The sequence below is a fragment of the Amborella trichopoda genome, chromosome 11 (assembly GCF_054954075.1).
Source record: "Amborella trichopoda isolate Santa Cruz 75 chromosome 11, AtrichopodaSantaCruz75HAP2 v2.0, whole genome shotgun sequence".
NCBI lineage: Eukaryota > Viridiplantae > Streptophyta > Magnoliopsida > Amborellales > Amborellaceae > Amborella > Amborella trichopoda.
Genome location: NC_142346.1, coordinates 38,098,139 through 38,116,890, shown reverse-complemented (window position 1 = coordinate 38,116,890; position 18,752 = coordinate 38,098,139). Strand labels below are relative to the sequence as shown.

The following is an 18,752-nucleotide window of genomic DNA, read 5'->3' as shown; positions in this document are numbered from 1 at the left end:
CTGATGTTCAAAGATTGATATTTTTTTGCAATGAAACTCATTCTTCATGGAATACGACAAACCCATCCATGTCATCTGATAATATCATGCCAATCACACTCCATTATTAGTAACTTGGAAAATTATGTGTAAACATGATCCTAGAAGAGAGATCCTTGAATTATTCAGACTTGTCTACAAACCGTCCCTTAGGGGACCCACAACTTCTGATATAACTTTGACATCATCATGAGGACACGTCACACATGCTGGTCTTAAGGTCCTGCTTAGTGTTAGTTTCAAAGGCATACCTCAAAGCTCGAGGGTAAGGGTGGTTTATCCAGGTAGGATCTCATTATGGGAGGAAGGCCCTTTGTACTATCCAATAAGCGCATGCAATGAATGCGACCACACGTTCCTTTTCTAGTTCATGGATATAACCTATTAAATGATCAATCACTTGATGATGTTGAACCATAGTTGTTGGAAACGCCTAGGAACCCAAATCGTTTTAGGAACAAGATTCCTAGAATCGTGGCCGGTTAGAAGATTCCTGTCTTAAGAATCGTTGTCCGTACAATAGGAATCACTAGGAACGAGATTCCTAGCTTTTGAGAATCATGTTTTGACCGAAATAGATCCAAGTTTCATTTACATATGGAATCGAGATTCTGTCCTCCTTGGAATCGGATCCCCATCCGTCTGGAATCGACACTCCTGGAGTCAAGATTCATTAATATGCAAAATTGAGTTTCTGACATATGTGAAATAGAGATATGTTGCTGTTTCGAATTGTGATTCTAACATATTTGGAATCAAGTTTTTGAAGTATATGGATCATAGATCCATGCCAGTTTGAGACCGAGATTTACAATAATATGGACTATGGAATGCGTTTGACGATCCCCACCAGGAATCGATATTTCATTTTAATGGAGAAGGAAGCCACAAACACATCTTTAGCTTCTTCAACTTTAGAACCTATATTGATGTCTCTTATTAAAAGGTTTCCCGTATTTTAAAGTGTTTGTGTTGACTATTGAATTTATGGTCATTATATACAAAAGACAAGTATTTCTAAATGGTGATTTGGACTTCATTATTATAAAGACAAATGGTCGAAGAAGGGTGATGACCTTAAACTTTCCCTTAACCCATCCCATACCCGAATAAATGGGCATGGTTGTGTTAAGTAGGCAGCCAACGTAAAATTTTACCAAAACCCATCATGAATCCTAATAAACTTATTGTATCTACTTATACTAAGGCGTTCCTTGGATGCGATGCATTGTACCGGAACCTGAGTATAGTGAGAAATGAGCAAGGGGTAGCTAGGGCGTTCCCCAGAAGCGACAAACCTCAGCGCCGTCCGGTTGCGGTGAAAAATAGGCAAGGGTTGTCGTGACACCACCAGCGCGGGTAAAGAAGGTAGTCCAAGAGAATAGGATTCGTTTAGCTACATGGAATGTAGGAACGCTTATAGGTAAGAGTATGAAGTTAGTGGATACAATGAGATGAAGGAGAGTAAACATAGCTTGTCTACAAGAAACTAAATGGAAAGGAGAAAATGGGTATAAACTATGGTATACAGGAAAGGATAATAATAGAAATGGCGTACGCATAATAGTAGATAAATATTTAAAAGATAAAGTAGTTAATGTCAAAATAATAGGTGATAGGCTCTTATTAATTAAACTTGTATTAGGAGAAGAGATATTCGAGAGAATTTAGGCGTGGCACCAATAGGCGATAAAATGAGAGAGTAGACTTAGGTGGGCTGGTAATGTGTGGTGTGGTGCTGACCAAGTACAACACATGTTAGGAGGTGCGAATTAGTTCAAGTGGAAGGACTGAAAAGGGCAAGGGGTAGGCCCAAAAAGACATGGAAAGATATGGGGACTTATGGCTTCACTGAGGCCTTTAATAGAGCAGAATGAATAAACATGATTCATGTAGCCAACCCCAATGAATTGGGAAAAGGCTAAAATAATGATGGTAATATTATAAAGACAAAATGGTTTTACTTCTAATTGTATATGTTGTATTTATCAGTTATATTTTAAATTTAAGGTAAAGGCCACCCAGTATGGCACAAGTAAAATAATGAAACCCTGTAACCACTAGAAGCATTCGAAGGAAGATTTCTACTCCAATTGACATGGAATCAAAGATTTAATCCTCACTAGAATCCAAATTCGATATATTTGGGAACATCTACCCACAATTAATGGGTTCAAGTTTTCAAAGATGTGTTAGATTGAGATTTCAAAATTAAGGAATCGAATTTCCTTGGTTCAGATAAATGGTTTCTAAAGATATGTTGTATCGAGATTCTGAAATTAAGGAATCGAGTTTCCTTGGTTCCGAAAATGGTTTCTAAAGATGTGTCAACTCGAGATTCCAAAATCAAGGAATCGAGTTTCCTTGGTTCCGAAAAATGGTTTCCGTGGAGATTCCTTAACGAAAACATAGAATCGGGTTTCGGAACCAGAAATGCGAGGTCGGTGGAGAGATTCCAATAACTATATGTTGAACAAACCAATCTATCCATTAATGCCCCTTTATAATGATGCAATTGTGTCTCTGCTATGCCTTAGTACGTTTGTACTCTGAAAACTGCTTCCAAGCATGCCAATGAGCCTCTTTTGTCCTGCTTCATAAAACCACCCTCATGCTGAAACATGAAGTGATTTGGGCAGAACTTATAATAAAAGAATATGAGTCTGTTTAGATTGCTTCCGTAAATGTTTCAAGCACATCTGAAAAGTATCTTTTTTACCAGGTGCCTTGGCTTTGAGGCTACCTTGGAACTAACCTTGTACCTCTCTTCCTTTTATCAATACAATTGTCAACAGTTATACAAAAAAGCACATCTGAAAAGTAGAAACAGAATCCGTCCTCTATTTCTTCCTCTAAAATGAAATACATACTGTTTGGATAATTCCTGGTGATGTAAATGATTTATGGTAATTTTGTGAATTTGTGGCTGTATGAAATAAAATGGGGCATCTCTTAGGACAGCTGCCTTCTTCATTACTATCTCAATCACATAATTTAAACCTAATTCCTGAAGGAAAGCTGATAACTTGATGTAATTTTGAAAAATTTGCCCCTTTAGGTTTGATTCCACCTTTTTCTCCTATAGCCATTTTTAAGTTAGACATTTAGAGCAATTGGATCAACTTCAAGAACAATACTTTTTTTAAAGTATTGTTTAAATATTACTTCACTTGCTGTAAAAGAACCATTTCTGCCAACTTTTCATCTGGGGTGCCTTCTTAGGGTTGGCAACCAATGTGTTCTACCTTATCATTGAGTAAGTATGCTCATTTCTCATGTTCACTTTTTCTTATTTTTCATTTTTTTTTTTGTTAAGATGGATTAAATCGTTTCCCTCATTAACTGTTTCTCTAGGTCCTCAAAATGTGGATGATTTGTTTAGAAGAGTGATGCGAATCAAGAGATGGGCTAATGCGAGCCGTGTTTATTTCATTATTCTAATGGGTTAAATATTAGATCTAGTGTGAGAGATCGGAAGTTAAATGTTGAATTTCACTAGGAGTGCCATGATTTCTTATTTGTTTAGGATTTGTTGGAGGCTACCAAAAAGCGGTGTCATTGTTTATGGTATACTTGGATCTCTTTCTTACTTTGGAGATAGAGGACTCCTAGAAAGCAGTTGAATTAGATAGGATTGGGATGGGAAATGCGTGGGTCTAAGAAAAGCCTCCTACAATAGTGGATCTAAGAGAGAAAAATGGTTTAGAGAAAGATAAGGGTGATTAGTTTAGAGTTCAAAATTTAAGTTGGAGAGTAGTATGTAACTTGGGAGAGAAGGTCCTATTTTGATGGGATCTCCTATTTTGATGGGATTTACTAGAGAGGAAGTGCTTGGAGAGAGAGAGGTGTGGAGAGGTAGTCAGTAGGACTAAAAATTGTGTTGGAGAGGGATGTATTAGTTGGAAAGGAATTTTTTTTTTTTTTGTTTGTCTATTTTCCTAGAATGGCTTGTACAAATGAGACTTGGAGGTCCCAAATAGAGGCGTATGCTTTTGGATTTGAACTTTTATGAAAGAATAAAAGAGCTTCTTCTTCCTCGTGGTTATATTTACAGCCACTTGTTTCATCCATTCTTACTGAATTTTGGCTTGTTTTAAGATCGAAGAAGGCCGGAGTTAATTTCCGTACCCCTTTTGCATCATTTAGTATTTGGAAACAGTCAGCCACTACCATACTTGTTTGTGGAGGTCATGGCCATATGGGTGCTGAGCTGGACTAAAGGAACATGAAAATCCACAACTTGACGAAGATGTTTAAAAAGTGATTGCATAAACAAAGATCGCAATGATGTACTTTGAGCAAGATAGATATACGGTATTAGATTCATATCGTGCGAGTTTTGTGGAGGTCAGCGTAAATAAGAGTGAGTGGGAAGAACCATAAGTTATGCTTGATCGCACCTATGGGTTCGATGAACGATGGTGTCAATTGGAGCATAAATGCGAGGAGTCAAGTAATTGACTATCCCAAAGCCAATGTGATTGGCATAAGGCATAACGGGGAGGAGCTCGCCTTTTTTTTCCTTAGGGCATTTTTTTTTTCCGGAGGGCATTTTTTTTAGTAGCAATAGCTTCAGAACACACCTTCCACGTAAAGGATTTTAGGGGGAACTTTGAGGTGCCCTAAAGAAGACCATATACCCGATTCCCCTTTCCGAACTCAACTAGATGGGGGGAGTCGACCGAACTATTCAATCGATCAATCAATCTTTGTTGAGTAGACCAAGATGAGTGTAGGGACGAGCAGAGAAGAACCTCATACAGATCCATCCCCTAAGATTGTCCCAGGCTCAGAGATTGACACTTCCAACCCAAGAGTTGCTATCCCTACAATAAAACTGTGGAATTGAGCATCACACAAGTGCACAAACAAAGATATGTCATTTTTTGACCAAAGAAAATCCTAGATTTGTCATTGGAAAGGTTGATGCATATAAAGATACATAGAGCCCTAAATCGAATTAGAAAAGGGTAGATGTACTTGTAGATCAACCTGCTGACAAGGGAGAAATAATTTGGTATGTGCTTGAAATTTTTTATCAATGAAAGGATGGAGGATTCTAAATGCGATAATTAAGAAATTCAGCAATATGTAACATTATTTTGTTGAAGATGATGTTGAATTTGCAAATGATTCCCTCCTAGTAAACAAGGAAGAGCAACCCAAAACTCTAGTCAAAGGGGATGTGGGATTGGATGAATAAATTGGGATTGGATAAGTAAATAGAGATCGTGGTTTCCGATCGAACCGAAAGTGTTGTTGGCCAGACATGAACCATCTTTGTTGCCGTTGAGTGAGGAGATTCTACCATAGTGTTGTAAAGAGGAAGATGTAACTCTCCTATCAATTCAATAACTGATAGAGGAAAGGACTGATGATGTTAAGGTTGTAGATGACGATATGGTCAATATTGAAGTGAATGGTGACAATGGTGTTTTGTGTATGGGAAGTGCGTGGTGCAAGTATTGAAATTGTTGGTACGATTCAAGAGAGTTGTGGTTGGCTGTTTATTCATAAAAGCGTCACTATGATATATGGGATGGTTGTGATGAATTAGTATCAGTGTTCAAAAAATCGAACCAGAACGGTAAACCAGACAAGGGGTTGAAAATCGTTAGATCGGAACCGGGCAGTTAAACGCACTAGTTTGGTCAGGTAGAATTTTGTGTTTTTTTCATGGGTCAAACCCCCTCTGCCCCTCCAAAAAAAAAAAAAAGAGGGAAAAATATCAATTAAATGTATACTATCTTATTATCTACATTTATCTTAAAAAAATCAAATTAAAATTAGATTTTTCTTTCATCAAATAACAAAAGATTAGTAATAGATAGCTAATTTATAATTTAATCCATCTAAAGACTATACTTCCATAATAGAGAGCTAATTTTATTTCAAGGATTAAGAACACACTACGTAGAAGGGAATTTTTTTTCTTTTTTAATTCGTACAAAATAGATATGCTATTACAAATCTACCTATCAAAGAGATTTGCTGTTACAAAAATAGGAGAAAACCTCAACTACAATTAAACAAGCAAAAATACATGAAGATTAAAAATAAACAAATTGTAGCATTTATCATGAAAAAAAAAAAAAGAACATGCTGGATTATTAAAAAAAAGAAGAAAATAACAGGCACAAACATATACACATGCATTAGCGTCTAAATGTTATAAAAAATTAAAAAAGATAAAAATAGTACAATATTTAAAAACATATATAACATTAGAAAAAAAAAAAACAAACTTTATTAAGCAAAATAAATTTTTTTTAGAGACAAATATAACATTACAATAAAAAAAGACAATTAAATAATAGAAAAAATAGACGAAATTTTGTTAAGCAAAATAATGTTTTTTTTTTTTTAGAAACCTCGATTTCTCAAAAACCTCTAAAGCAACATTTTGAGCAAAAAACGACCCGCAATATTCTGACAATCGAACAAATCAACGCATGCATTTTAAAAGCTTCGATCATCTTTCAAACGCACCAAATTTTATTAAAAATGATTCGGTATTGAAGATTTAAATGAAAAAATGGCGGAAATTTCAGATCTATAAAATTTTCACCACATTGAGCAAGAAAATAATTCATATAAAAAATTACTTAATAATAAATAATAAATAAACTGGCCTATTTTTTTCGAGGGATGAAGCCTTGATGATAAAAAACCAATTCAATTTGATAAAAAATGAGCAATAAATTGATAAAAAAATCTTCAAATTTGTATCGAATTCAGGTTTTCTCAACGCAGCGTTTTGGGCCAAACTGGACCCATAAGCTTATGTAGATCGAACAAATTGAAACACAGATCTGATAGAGGGTAAGATTATCTATTAAATGCCTCAAATTTTACAAAAATAATTCGGTAATGAAGATGTAATTGAAGAAATTGCGGAAATTTTAAAATCGTGAAGAAACATCATTTCAGTGGACTAAAACTCTTTTTTTATGGATCTTTCAGTCCAAAATAGTTGTTTTATAGACAAAATATGATGATTTACATAAAAAATACATTGAAAAATGCCAAAATATAACAGAACAATGAATAAAAAAACAAAAAAAAACGGATTCTGCTGCAAATAATGGTCTTTGTTTTAAATAACGGTCCGTCACTATCAAAAAAAATAACAGTCCCTGTTGTAAAACGGTCGTTGTGACGTTAATAATGTCACGTTTTATCAAAAACCGGTCTGGTTAGCAAAAATCGGTCGGTTAGGTAGAAATACAGTTGGTTTGGGTACTAACGGGCCGGTTTTGGTTCGGATATTTTATTGGGGGGCAGGGGTGGGTCAGTAAAACCTACTACTAGTACCCCAAAATTGGGGTTAAACGGAACTGGGAGGGTCCTAGTTCCATTCTTACTGGCTGGTTCCGGTTGGAACCGGCTGTTTTTTCTTTCACTGATTAGGATGGTTTGGTCTTTTATTCGTACCAATTTATAAGTTGGTGTGTGACTTTGAAGTGTGGGTCCAACAACATCATGTTTTGTGGGAACTAGTGGTTAATGTTACTGATTTGACATTTTTAAAATTTGTGAGGACCACAATTTGCTGCGGGAGTGTGTTGATGTTTAGTAGGAAATGTCAATTGTCAGGGATGAAAGTGTTTCAGTTGGATAAGGGAGCATTATTGTTGCATTTTTCTGGGATTTGTGGTGTGAGAGCACGAATAATGCAAACTATGAAGACGTGTTTGCTTCTTTTGTTTTGGGTTCAAATTGTAGTGCTAGATCTGGTGAACATGATCAATTTAGTAGGGAGGGCCTAAACTTATGGTAATTGGGCATATCATCAATGAAGTTGGGAGCGAGGTGAAGACGCTAGTTATTGGTGACGTAGCTTTAGAACCTTGAATTAGTTGTTACTCTTGTAATTACCCCATAGAGAGATGCTTCAATTGGTGCCTTTGCAACACCTCAAATGCATGGCTCTCTTGCAAATCTGGTTGTTCATCCTACTTATTGGTGTTTCAATCTACCCAAAAATGCATGCTTGGATGAAGATGCATAAGTGAGCCCGTTGGTGTTGGTATTCATGCTTGTCATAGGGCAAATGTTGGACCAAAGGCGAATGTATTGGTAATAGGAGTGGGTCCCATATACCTTGTTACTATGCTTACATGCCATATTATTGGACCTCGAAAGGCTATAGTTTTGGGCGTAGATGACAAACGATTAAGAAATTATGATAAGGAAACTTGGTGGTAGAGTGATGAGGTTCCGAAGGCCATTACCAGAAAAGATCATGTAATAAAACTTGGCAATGTAATAAGAATGATAAAAATTTAGAAGAATTTAAAAATGCTAAGAAAAATTCTAAACAAATAGTAAGTACAGCAAAACTTAAGCCATATGATGATCTATATAGTAATTGGGAACAAGAAAAGATAAAAAAGATGTCATCAAATTAGCAAAATGAGAGAGAAAAGGTGTAGAGATCTAGACCATATTAAATGCATTAAGAGTGAGTATCAAAGGGTCTTGGTAAAGGGTGGGGATAACAACGAAAGTTGGAGAGTTTATTTTAAAAAATTATTGCAATGAGGCATAATTGACAGTGGAGGTCATAGACACATTCATTGAATTAGGATATCGGAAGTAAAAGAAGCTTTGAAGAAGATGGAAATAGGAAAGGTTTGAGGACCAGGTAATATTCCGATAGAGGATTTGGAAGTGTATGGGGGAGATCGGCCTTGACTGGCTGACCAAGTGGTTTAACAGGTGTTGAAAACAAAGAAAATGCCAGATGAATGGAAGAAAAGTATTGTGGTACCTATTTATCAAAACAGAGGCATACAAAATTGTTTGAACTATTGAGGGATCACACTTATGAGCCACACGATGAAGCTGTGGAAGAAAGTGATTGCGCATCGATTAAGGCATGAAACGGGTAGTCAGAAAACCAATTTGGTTTTGTGCTAGGGGGGTTGACAATTGAGGCTATTTTCCTAATTAGGCAACTGGTTGAGAAGTTTAAGGCCAAGGGAAAAGGCATCATGATGTAGGAAAATTTAGGAAAACAGTAAAACCGGCAAAAAACAAAGTCTAACACAAGTACAATTCAATGAAAACAAGGGTTTCTTCTCCATACCCCAAGCTGGGCTTCCAAAAGACTAAGCTTTTCTCTCTTTCAATTTTCCAAAAATTATGTGGAATGACCCCTCAGGGCCCCACACACCTCTTACATATTATAATTTAATGTTCGAAGTACGAAAGTATCCGAACAAATAATACATTGACCCAACTATCAACTTAAAATTTGTGATTACAGTTTTACCCCTGTGAACAGTACTTGTGAGGAGCACTTGTGAACAATTCTTATGAATAGTATTCATGAAATAAGTAAAAAAAATATAAAAACCCTAGAACTCCTGAAAAATCTAAAGAACCCTAGAAATAAACCCTAAAACTATAAGATACATCTTTTTAAATTGTACTAAAAATTAAAAATAAGAATAATTTCACCCTCCATCATTTTCTGCTAGTTAGAGAAAACTTGTGCTCAAGTTTTGAAGTGTGCTAAGTTGAATTCAATGTCAAAACCACCTTCTTCAATTTTCTTTTTCTTTGTTGGCTCAAATATTATTCGTGATAAAAATAATTCCTCAAAAAACAGATCTTGATATGCATATTGAGGAATCAATGCAAATTTATTAAATATGGCTACCCTTGAACTCTAACCGAAAATCATGGTGGAAATTTCAAATCCAATTTTCTACTCTTTAGAGGTTTTTTGGGCATGTACTTCATTACTTTATGAAATTAGGGCCACAATTTGTGGTTTATGAGTTGACCAGGTTTCATATGTGCTACTCTAATTCCAATAGCCTAAATTTCTTGAATGCTTTACCTCTTTAATATAATGAGATTTTCAAAGGCCATGATTTGGATCAATCCTCCTACAGCCTTCTCGCCATATTCGTCACTCTCTTTCAATATATCTTCGTCATCATCGTAATCCTTATCATAGATTGGGTGTCTTGCAAGAACTTGTTCTTCACCTAAGTATGCATCGTAGATTGGAGGTGAATCCCAATCTACAACTTGTTAATTTTCATTGCAATCTGTGTCAAAATCAAGAATCTCATCTTCCAAATCGAAAACCCTAGATTGATGTTCCCCTGTCTAGGTCTTCTGTTGCTATCCTCATCACTTGATTCCCCACGTTGACCGCAAAAGTGAAAAGGCTAGTACTCAAGATCCTCTTGGGTTGAAAGATCACTGTCTTGCCCATTATTGAGGCTCGCAAACTGCTGCATCAGCTGCTGAACTTGCTTTTCAAGTAAATCAATTTTGTCATCTATTGGGCTGAAAGATCACCGTATTTCATGGGATTGTCGAAATCACAAACCCTAGGCAGATGATCAACAAAAACTTTCTTGAAATCAAGAAGATCTAGGTTATTTTGGCAAAACTTTGGCCAAAATCAGCAAACCTTAGACCCCACTGTAACTTCCCTTCCTTGTTGATCTAGGGCACCAAAAACTGATGCTACAGTAACTTCCGTACAATGCTATAGTAACTTCAGTACAGTGCTGTACTAACGTCCGTATGCTACTACAATACCTTCTATGTTGATCGCGGGCATTGATACTAAATTAATGCAGGAAAATTTGAAGAAACGGTAAAATCGACAAGAAACAAAGTCAAACACAAAGCACAATTCAAAAAAAATTAGGGTTTCTTCTCCATACCCCATGCTAGGGTTCCAAAGCCTAAACTTTTCTCTCTTGCAATTTTCTAAAAATCTTGTGGAATGATCCCCTCAAGGCCCCACACACCTCTTATACATTATAATTTAATGTTCCAAGTACAAAAAGTGTTCGAATAAGTACATTGACCCATATATCCCAACATTAGACTTAAAATTTGTAATGATAGTTTTACCGCTGTGAAGAGAGCCCGTGAGCAGTTCTCATGAACAATATTTGTGAATAGTACTCTTGAAATAAGTAAAAAAATTATAAAAGCCCTAGAATTCCTAAAAAATCTAAAGAACACTGGAAATAAATCCTAAAAATAAAATTATAAGATATATCTTTTGAAATTGTATAAAAATTAAAAATAAGAATAATTTCACCCTCCATCACATTTCAAAGTTTGAGAGGCTTTAGATTGATTTTTTTTAAGAGGGAAATAAATATTATAATAGAGAGAGAGAGAGAGAGAGAGAGAGAGAGAGAGAGAGAGAGAGAGAGAGAGAGAGAGATTTGCGTATCTCGATAGAATTGGAGAGAGATTTTGGTGTTTTTGGATTGGAAGATATAGAGGGAATATTTTCAATAAGAGGAAATAGATATCACATTTCAAGGGTAGATTCTAGTGAGAGAGAAATATCCTTTAAGAAGCCAAATGCTTCGATCTCAATGGAGAGAAGATGATGAGGGTTGACGGGAAGGTTAAGTTTGGGTTTCAGTTCGATGAGGTGATCAGCGGGTAAGGTTGTTTGTGGCATTGGTCCTTGTGGCAAAATAGTAGACTCATGGATGGGGTTCATCAATACTTGCTAATACAAAATTATGAGGGACGTTTCCTTCATCCCACATGGGACACCCAATGATGAAATATTCATGCAAAAAGAAAGAAAAAAAATATTGGACATTCCTTGCGATACCTTGGGTGAAAAAAAACATTGGACATACCTTGGGTGGGACTGTGACTGCAAGAAACAAAGCCAAACATTGACGACCAAGAAATAGCAAAACTAGTGCACTTTTGATACCTTGGATTGATAATTCAGGAAAAATGGAGAGATTGAGGAAGATGTTGCGCATAGAATTGAGCTGTGTGGGCGATGTGGAGATGTGCAACCTGAGTTTTACGTGACCGCTGTATACCAGTAAAGTTGAAGGGGAAATTCTAATGGACAACTGTGGGACTGGCTTTGCTTTATGGGGCGAAATGTTGGACGGTCAAGAAATAACATACCTGTAGGGTGAGTGTAGCTGAGATGAGGATGTTGAGATTAATTGAGTGGCATGACAAGAAGAAATAGAATTCGAAATGAATACATTCGGGAGAACTTAGGTGTGACTCCAACAGACGATAAGATGAGAGAAAGTAGACTTAGGTGGGTTGACCATGTGCGGCACATACTCAATACAACACCGGTTAGGAGGTGCGAGTTGGTTCAAATGGAAGGTTAAAAAAGGGCAAGGGGTAGGCCCAAAATGACATGGTTGGAAGTAATGAGAAAAGATAAGAGGACTTATGGCCTCACTGAGGGTATGGCCCTTTATAGAGTGGAATGGCAGACCGGGATTGGTGTAGCCGACCCCAAATAGTTGGGAAGAGGCTCTGATGATGATGATAATGATGACTAGCAATTGTCTTTTGCCAACTTGATTGGCGCTCATCAAAGTGCCGGAGTTTCTATGAATATGCAGATGTTGATGAAGAAGTAGATCAAATAGAATAAGCCAGGTGATGTAATAGTTGATTACACAGCTGTTGGCATGACCATGGCGACTATCTTGAAAGGCAGTTATGTTTACTATATTGTTTTGCCTCGTGGCAACAAAATGACAACTCTCATGTCAGGATGTACCATGGATGTTGATCACCAAATATGGGCTCATTAGTACCTCTTCACCTATTCCACAGGGATCTTTCACCTGAAATATTGAGGACAGTTAGAGAAAGATGAGCCGATTTCTGCCAATATGTTGTTTTGGAAGGCCAGGTGAGGACTGATGGAATCTGAAATTATGCCGTCATATTTCGTCCCTCATTATATACTCTACGATCATATGGCTGGCATAAAATTCTGTGTTGTTACTGTTCAATGGGTCAGATAGGATCACCTCAGATCCATAGCAAGACTTGCAGCCTTCTTAGCTAATCGACGAGCCGAAAATCAGGGCCTGGTTATTTGGGATCAAAACAAAGAAGCAGCCCAAGAAGAAGAAAGCTGGTTGGGAGAAAGATGTTTCTTGCACAAAGAATTGATTGGCTGATACAAATAGTCAAAGAGCATATTTCATGTGCAAGTATTTGAATGTGTTTGGATGTTTGCCTTAGTCGAGGAGTGGCAAGCCTGATGGGGAGTTTCTTCAGTCTCCAGAATGCGAGATCTCTTTATGTTTTATGGTTATGCGGACACGACTGAGTCGAGCCTTCTCCAATGCGGAGAGGATGATGCAAATTAGGAGATGGGCTAATTCAATATTTTTATTTTTCATTTAAAATCTGGGGCCTTATTTATTTCTTTATTTTAATGGATTAAATATTAGGCCTAGTGTGAGAGATTGGTAGGGATTCTTATTACTATTAATGTCCAATTTCAGTAGGAGTGCCATGATTTCGTATTTTTTGTGTCATTGTTTAAGTTATAGTTGGATGTCATTTTTTCTATTATAGTTGGATCTCCTTATTAAGTTGGAGATTAATGAGGACTCCTAGAAAGTAGGTGAATTAGATAAGATTGGGATGGGAAATACGTGGGTCTAAGAAGAGCCTCTAAGAAGAGCCTCCTAGAATAGTGAATCCAACCAAGGCAGGTAAAATAAGAGAGTTTGAGAGAGACAGGAGGAATTCATTTAGAGTCCAAAATTTGAGAGTAGTATGTGACTTGGGAGAGAAGATCCTATTTTGATGGGATTTACTAGAGAGAGGAAGTCTGTTTTTCTTTTGGAGGGGGGGTGTTGAGAGAGAGAGAGAGAGAGAGAGAGAGAGAGAGAGAGAGGCATAGAGAGGAAGTCAGGAGGCCTAAACAGTTAGGTTGGTGAGAGGGGTGCTTTAGTTGGAGGGAAAATATATTTGTTTCTTTGTTTTCGTTCTATTTTCTTAGAATAACATCTTCAAAGTAAGACTTCGACGTCCCAAATAGGGGCTACTGTTTTTGGACTTTGAACTTTTATGAAAGAAGAGCAGAGCTTCTTCTTCCTCTTGGCTTTACTTATAGCCACTTGTTTCCGGGACCCTTTTCACATCGAAGAGATTGATTGTATTCTTCCTCTTGGCTTTATTTACAGCCACTTGTTTCCAGGGCCCCTTTTTCATCAAAGATATTGATTGTATGAAGTTCTTATGATCAATATAGGATTGCATGCGGAAAATTCGTTACCAAGGTCATACTTTATGGGGAGTAAGTGCTGTTGATGTGTTGTAGCGCGTGTGGAAGGAGTGGAGTAACATGGCCTATGTATTGAGGTTTCCGTCATCAAAAGATCACATTAGGTATGGCATAATAAAGTGGTTCATAGCTGTGAATCCCTGACTTTGGGACCTCAATTCTCATCAACGACTGGAGAATAGTTGCATTCAGGTTGTTGTCTCATGACCATTATCACTTTGAGGCTACCTCCTAGTGGCTTGGTGAAGTTGAATGTTGATGGCAGTTCATATTGTAATCTCTGACACACTGTTATTGTATTTGCAAGCCTGCTTTGAGGCAGAGGCCTACTCTGAACATTTGCCCAAATAATATTTGATGGATTGTTGATGGGGATTTGTCGCTATATTGAGGCAGAGGCGTACTCTTGTGACTCATCCTTCTCGAGCCCCACCTTAGTGGTTAGAGATTGCTTGAGCATAATTGGATTGGCAATATGAGTCGTTGCCCCATCTTGTGATTAAGTTTTGGTGTTATCTTATTTTCCTATTCCCTTGGACAAAAGAGTTTATGTAGTTTTTGCTTTTTTATCGCTTTCAAACTTGTCACTATTCATTGCGTTTGCGTGCCAAGTAAACATGTTATTTGTTCCTAGGTTTTCTGATATCTCAATAGAGATTTTTGTGGTACTTGCCATGGTTATAATTGCCTTTCCTGTTCTAGTTCTGGTATGTGTGAGCCTTTAGCATATTGCTTGAGGGGCTTAATTGATCTAAAATCATGTTTCATGTAGCTGCTCTATTTTGTGATGCATTCATGTACCGTGAGTCTCAGAGGAACTATTCTTTATTTCTTTTGGGTTTTGTATCTTTCAATTTAATCATTAAACATCGCGTGCTTCTGTACAGAGATTCCAAAAATGTGAATATGCGAAGTCCAAACTGTTCAAGACCGAAGGTCGAGGTTGGGGTCTCTTGGCAGCTGAGGATATTAAGGTACATTAGGCTAAGAGATATTGCTTGCATCCATTTCACTCATCTTTCAAGAGTCTCCCTTTTTTAACATGGTTGGAGTAGTTATAAATGCCGAAGTGTGATTGTGGCGGTTTTTATTGAAGAACTGTTAACATTATTTGGACAAGTATGTTGCCTATGCTGTTGAAGACTTGGAGTGGTTGGACTGAAATTTCCTAAACTCCATTTGGATATTTTCCTCCAACCAAGTCTTTCTGTTTACATTTGAAAGAAAAGTCATAACAATGCTTATGAAACAATGACCAATCTACAATACAAATACAACTAATTTCGAAACATGGTTTCACTAAATTATATGCACATCAAGATTTGTATAAGGTGCGCACCTTATACTATACAAGTAAGCATACCTCTAAATTTTGCTGGATGATATAGTTCTGGTGTTGGAAACGTCACGATGGCTTGAAAATTGATTGTCAACCATCATCATCATCCGAACCTTATCCCAACTATTTGTGGTCGGCTACACGATCCTGTTCCGCCAAACAAGATAGGTTCATTCATGAAAGACGTGGCAAAGTTTTATGCTGGCTACCCTACCTAATACAACCCTCCTCCTTTATCCGTGCTTGGGACCCGCATATGACCGGCTTGGAACCGGCCATAGCGGAGTTCCATTTTGAACCTTCATTATGAAATTTAAATTCCAAAATCGGTGTAGATTGAGATGATATATAAATATTAAAACTTCTTGAAAAATAGACAGTCTAGATAACTTATTATGAGATGTACTATTTTTAACACTTTAATTCGTTTTATCTTCATAGATAAGAAGACTCATTTCTACTAATTCTGTAGTATAAGGTTGCAACCTTATATAGACCTTTTCCTTCTAAATATATTTTACTTTATGAGAGAGATATCTATTTTCTTGTGATGGATCTATTGTTCCGTTGTGTGGGAAGGAGGGAAATTATCCTCTCTATGGCCTCTTTCTTTCCATTTCGGCACTCGTGGATCAAATACTAATGGAGTTCTTAGTTCCAATGAATCATAAGTAACCTTCCTATTTCCAGAATAGTTCCAGACTACCAGTAAAAACATGCTTTATAGAAGCCTAAACCATCTTTCTTTGAAACTCTGACGTGCGTCTGTTCACAGATTTTCCCAAAATTGTTCAGACTTTCACAAGCTACTTTGGATACAAACTATAGTTGGACTTGATCATTGTATATGTGTCCTTCTGTCCAGCATGGAATGCGTTCAGCTTTAGACTGTGTAATAAACATCTGATGACCTCGTGATTGTTTTGTGTTTTATGCAATGTGTTTCTATTGATTAGCATGTCTTCTATTGGCTGGAATCGTTGCATGTTTTCCCTTTTGTCTACATTGTTTATACTATTTGTTATGCCTCTCTAATGGACCCCCTATCAGCCACAATCTGGAGGAAGTGAAAGAGGGAGCTTATGGCTACCGCTACAATCCTCTATAGATGCTTTGGCTGCTGACATGACCACTTAAAGATAATCGTAGAGACACTCTCCCTCTGTTTCTTTGTGCAGGGGTAGGATTGTATCACGTGCCCACATCTCCGTCTCTGTCTCTCACTCTCTCTCTCATAGCCATGTGAAACTGCCTGATCATAATTCGCACCTGGTGTTGTAAATGGGTCGTCCAAGGGAGTTTGAAATCTGAAACTTGTAAATGTTATCAATAAACTGAAAGTCGTTAGTGAATAAAAACCCGAAAATGGTCCTCTAATTTGGTCTCTCTCCCATCCGAGACTATTGTTGAATGATTGTGTTATCAATCAGAACCAGAGAATTTAGACATTTGAAAAATTTATCCTTAAGCAAAATAACTTGGATTTTCTTTGCTATCTTAGATTCCCTTTTTTTGCAATTGTGGATATGTCATCTTCAGAAATGATATTTGTCCATTTTAATAACTTGTTCAGGCTGGGCAGTTTGTAATTGAATATTGTGGGGAAGTAATTTCTTGGCGAGAAGCAGTGAGAAGGTCCCATGCTTATGAAGCAGAAGGTATATTTCTATTTCAATCAGATACCTCTTTTCTGGATGTTTTGAAAATTATTTATATGTTGATGTGGCTACATGACAGGGTTGAAAGATGCCTTCATCATATGCCTCGATTCATCTGAATCGGTTGATGCTACTAGAAAAGGAAGCTTGGCACGTTTCATCAACCACTCGTGGTAGGATTCATCTAGTGATTTGGAGTGGTTAACATTTATCATGCTCATGTTGATTTCTGAATATCGATGGATTGGAGAATATCTGATTTTGATATGGAGATAGAATTTGTTTGCCCTTGGTGATAGCAGTGTATTATATATTAAGGAGTTGGATAAATAATCATTGTGTGCAGTTATTTGTTTGTTATGGATTCATACTTTTGATTAATTGATACCATGTGATATTAGACAATCTATTGTTAATTTGTTTGTTAAACCGTGTTATAGTGATCTGATGCTTGATTAATGAATTAATTGAAGAATACAGTGAACCAAATTGTGTGACAAGGAAGTGGACGGTGCTAGGAGAAATAAGGGTTGGGATTTTTGCTAAAAAAGACATTTCAGAGGGTACAGAACTCGCGTATAATTATAATTTTCAATGGTTTGGTGGTGCTAAGGTTCGTTGTCTATGTGGAGCTGCTTCCTGTACGGGGTTTCTTGGGGCAAAGTCTCGTGGATTTCAAGTGAGTCTTTACTTTTTATTATTGCCTACATAAAAGTATGCATTTCTTTAATTTGGTTATTTTGCTCTTATTCCATTTTGAAGATGCTCTCTAGTGAATCACATTAAGATGCCTCCTTTCAGTTTCTGTTGGTGCATTATTTATGGTTCTCTGGTGTTAATGCATGTTGTCCTTCCGTTCACAATCACTTTCCAGTATGATGTTTTCTCAGTAGTTGGGCAGCTGTTTTCGAGATTACCATGCATCTTTTGCAGTCACTTTAGTTACATTTTATAACAGTCAATATCAGTAAGACGGATGTTAGGTGTTCTCGAAATATCAACCTTTTTTTGAATTTATTTCTATTTTTAATATTTGTGTGTGTGTGTGTGGGGGGGGGGGGGGAAGGGGGGGGGTGGGGAGGGAGGGAGGGGGGGATACGGCAGTCAGGCATGGGGGAGATGAGGTGGTGTCCTAAACGTTCTTTCACACTCCAGAAACTGTTTCCACAAAAATACTGATTTGGAGCTCTAGAAAAGCTCCAAATCCACAGTGACACAAAAAGCTCGAGGTGATGATTAAGGTGGTTGATACCGCCACCCACATCCTTATCGTAGAAAGTTCATATAACCTTATCCTTTTATTAAGATATCACCTAACCTCATTGTCCAATTTGGGATCCCCTTTTGGCTGCAATTTACTTCTAATGAAATTGATAGCAGGATGACCAACCTGAACGTACAAATACATAAAGATAGCAAAAAAAAATGAACCTAAACATGCAGAAAAAAAACAAAAAAAAAAAAGCTTTTAAATTCCAAACAAAAATTTCATTCCCATATTTATGATAAAATGAACATTGAATGCTCTAAAAATAAATGAGATAGCCTTATATGCCCAAAAAATTTGGGAAGTCCTAAATTTTGATGAAAAAGATGTTAGCCCAAACTGAATGCAACAATACCACTAGAAGGAAAAAAAAGA

General features: G+C 36.9%; 1 protein-coding gene across 16 annotated transcripts in view; it reads left to right on the top strand.

Moving 5' to 3' along the window:
* ASHH1 (SET domain group 26) overlaps positions 1–18,752 on the top strand; it is a 56,260-nt gene that overhangs the window by 16,262 nt on the left and 21,246 nt on the right. For 11 of the 16 annotated variants that reach the window (XR_016044314.1, XR_016044313.1, XM_088851776.1 and 8 more), the window contains 4 exons: positions 15,001–15,087; positions 17,026–17,110; positions 17,190–17,283; positions 17,591–17,789. Coding sequence is in view for 12 of the 16 variants with exons in the window: in XM_088851776.1 (XP_088707902.1) it covers positions 15,001–15,087; positions 17,026–17,110; positions 17,190–17,283; positions 17,591–17,789 (465 nt within the window). In the remaining 4 variants the exon portion in view is untranslated. Of the gene's footprint in view, positions 1–15,000; positions 15,088–17,025; positions 17,111–17,189; positions 17,284–17,583; positions 17,790–18,752 lie in introns of all 16 variants that reach the window. The other 5 variants (XR_016044315.1, XM_088851782.1, XM_088851779.1 and 2 more) reach the window with 1 other exon arrangement.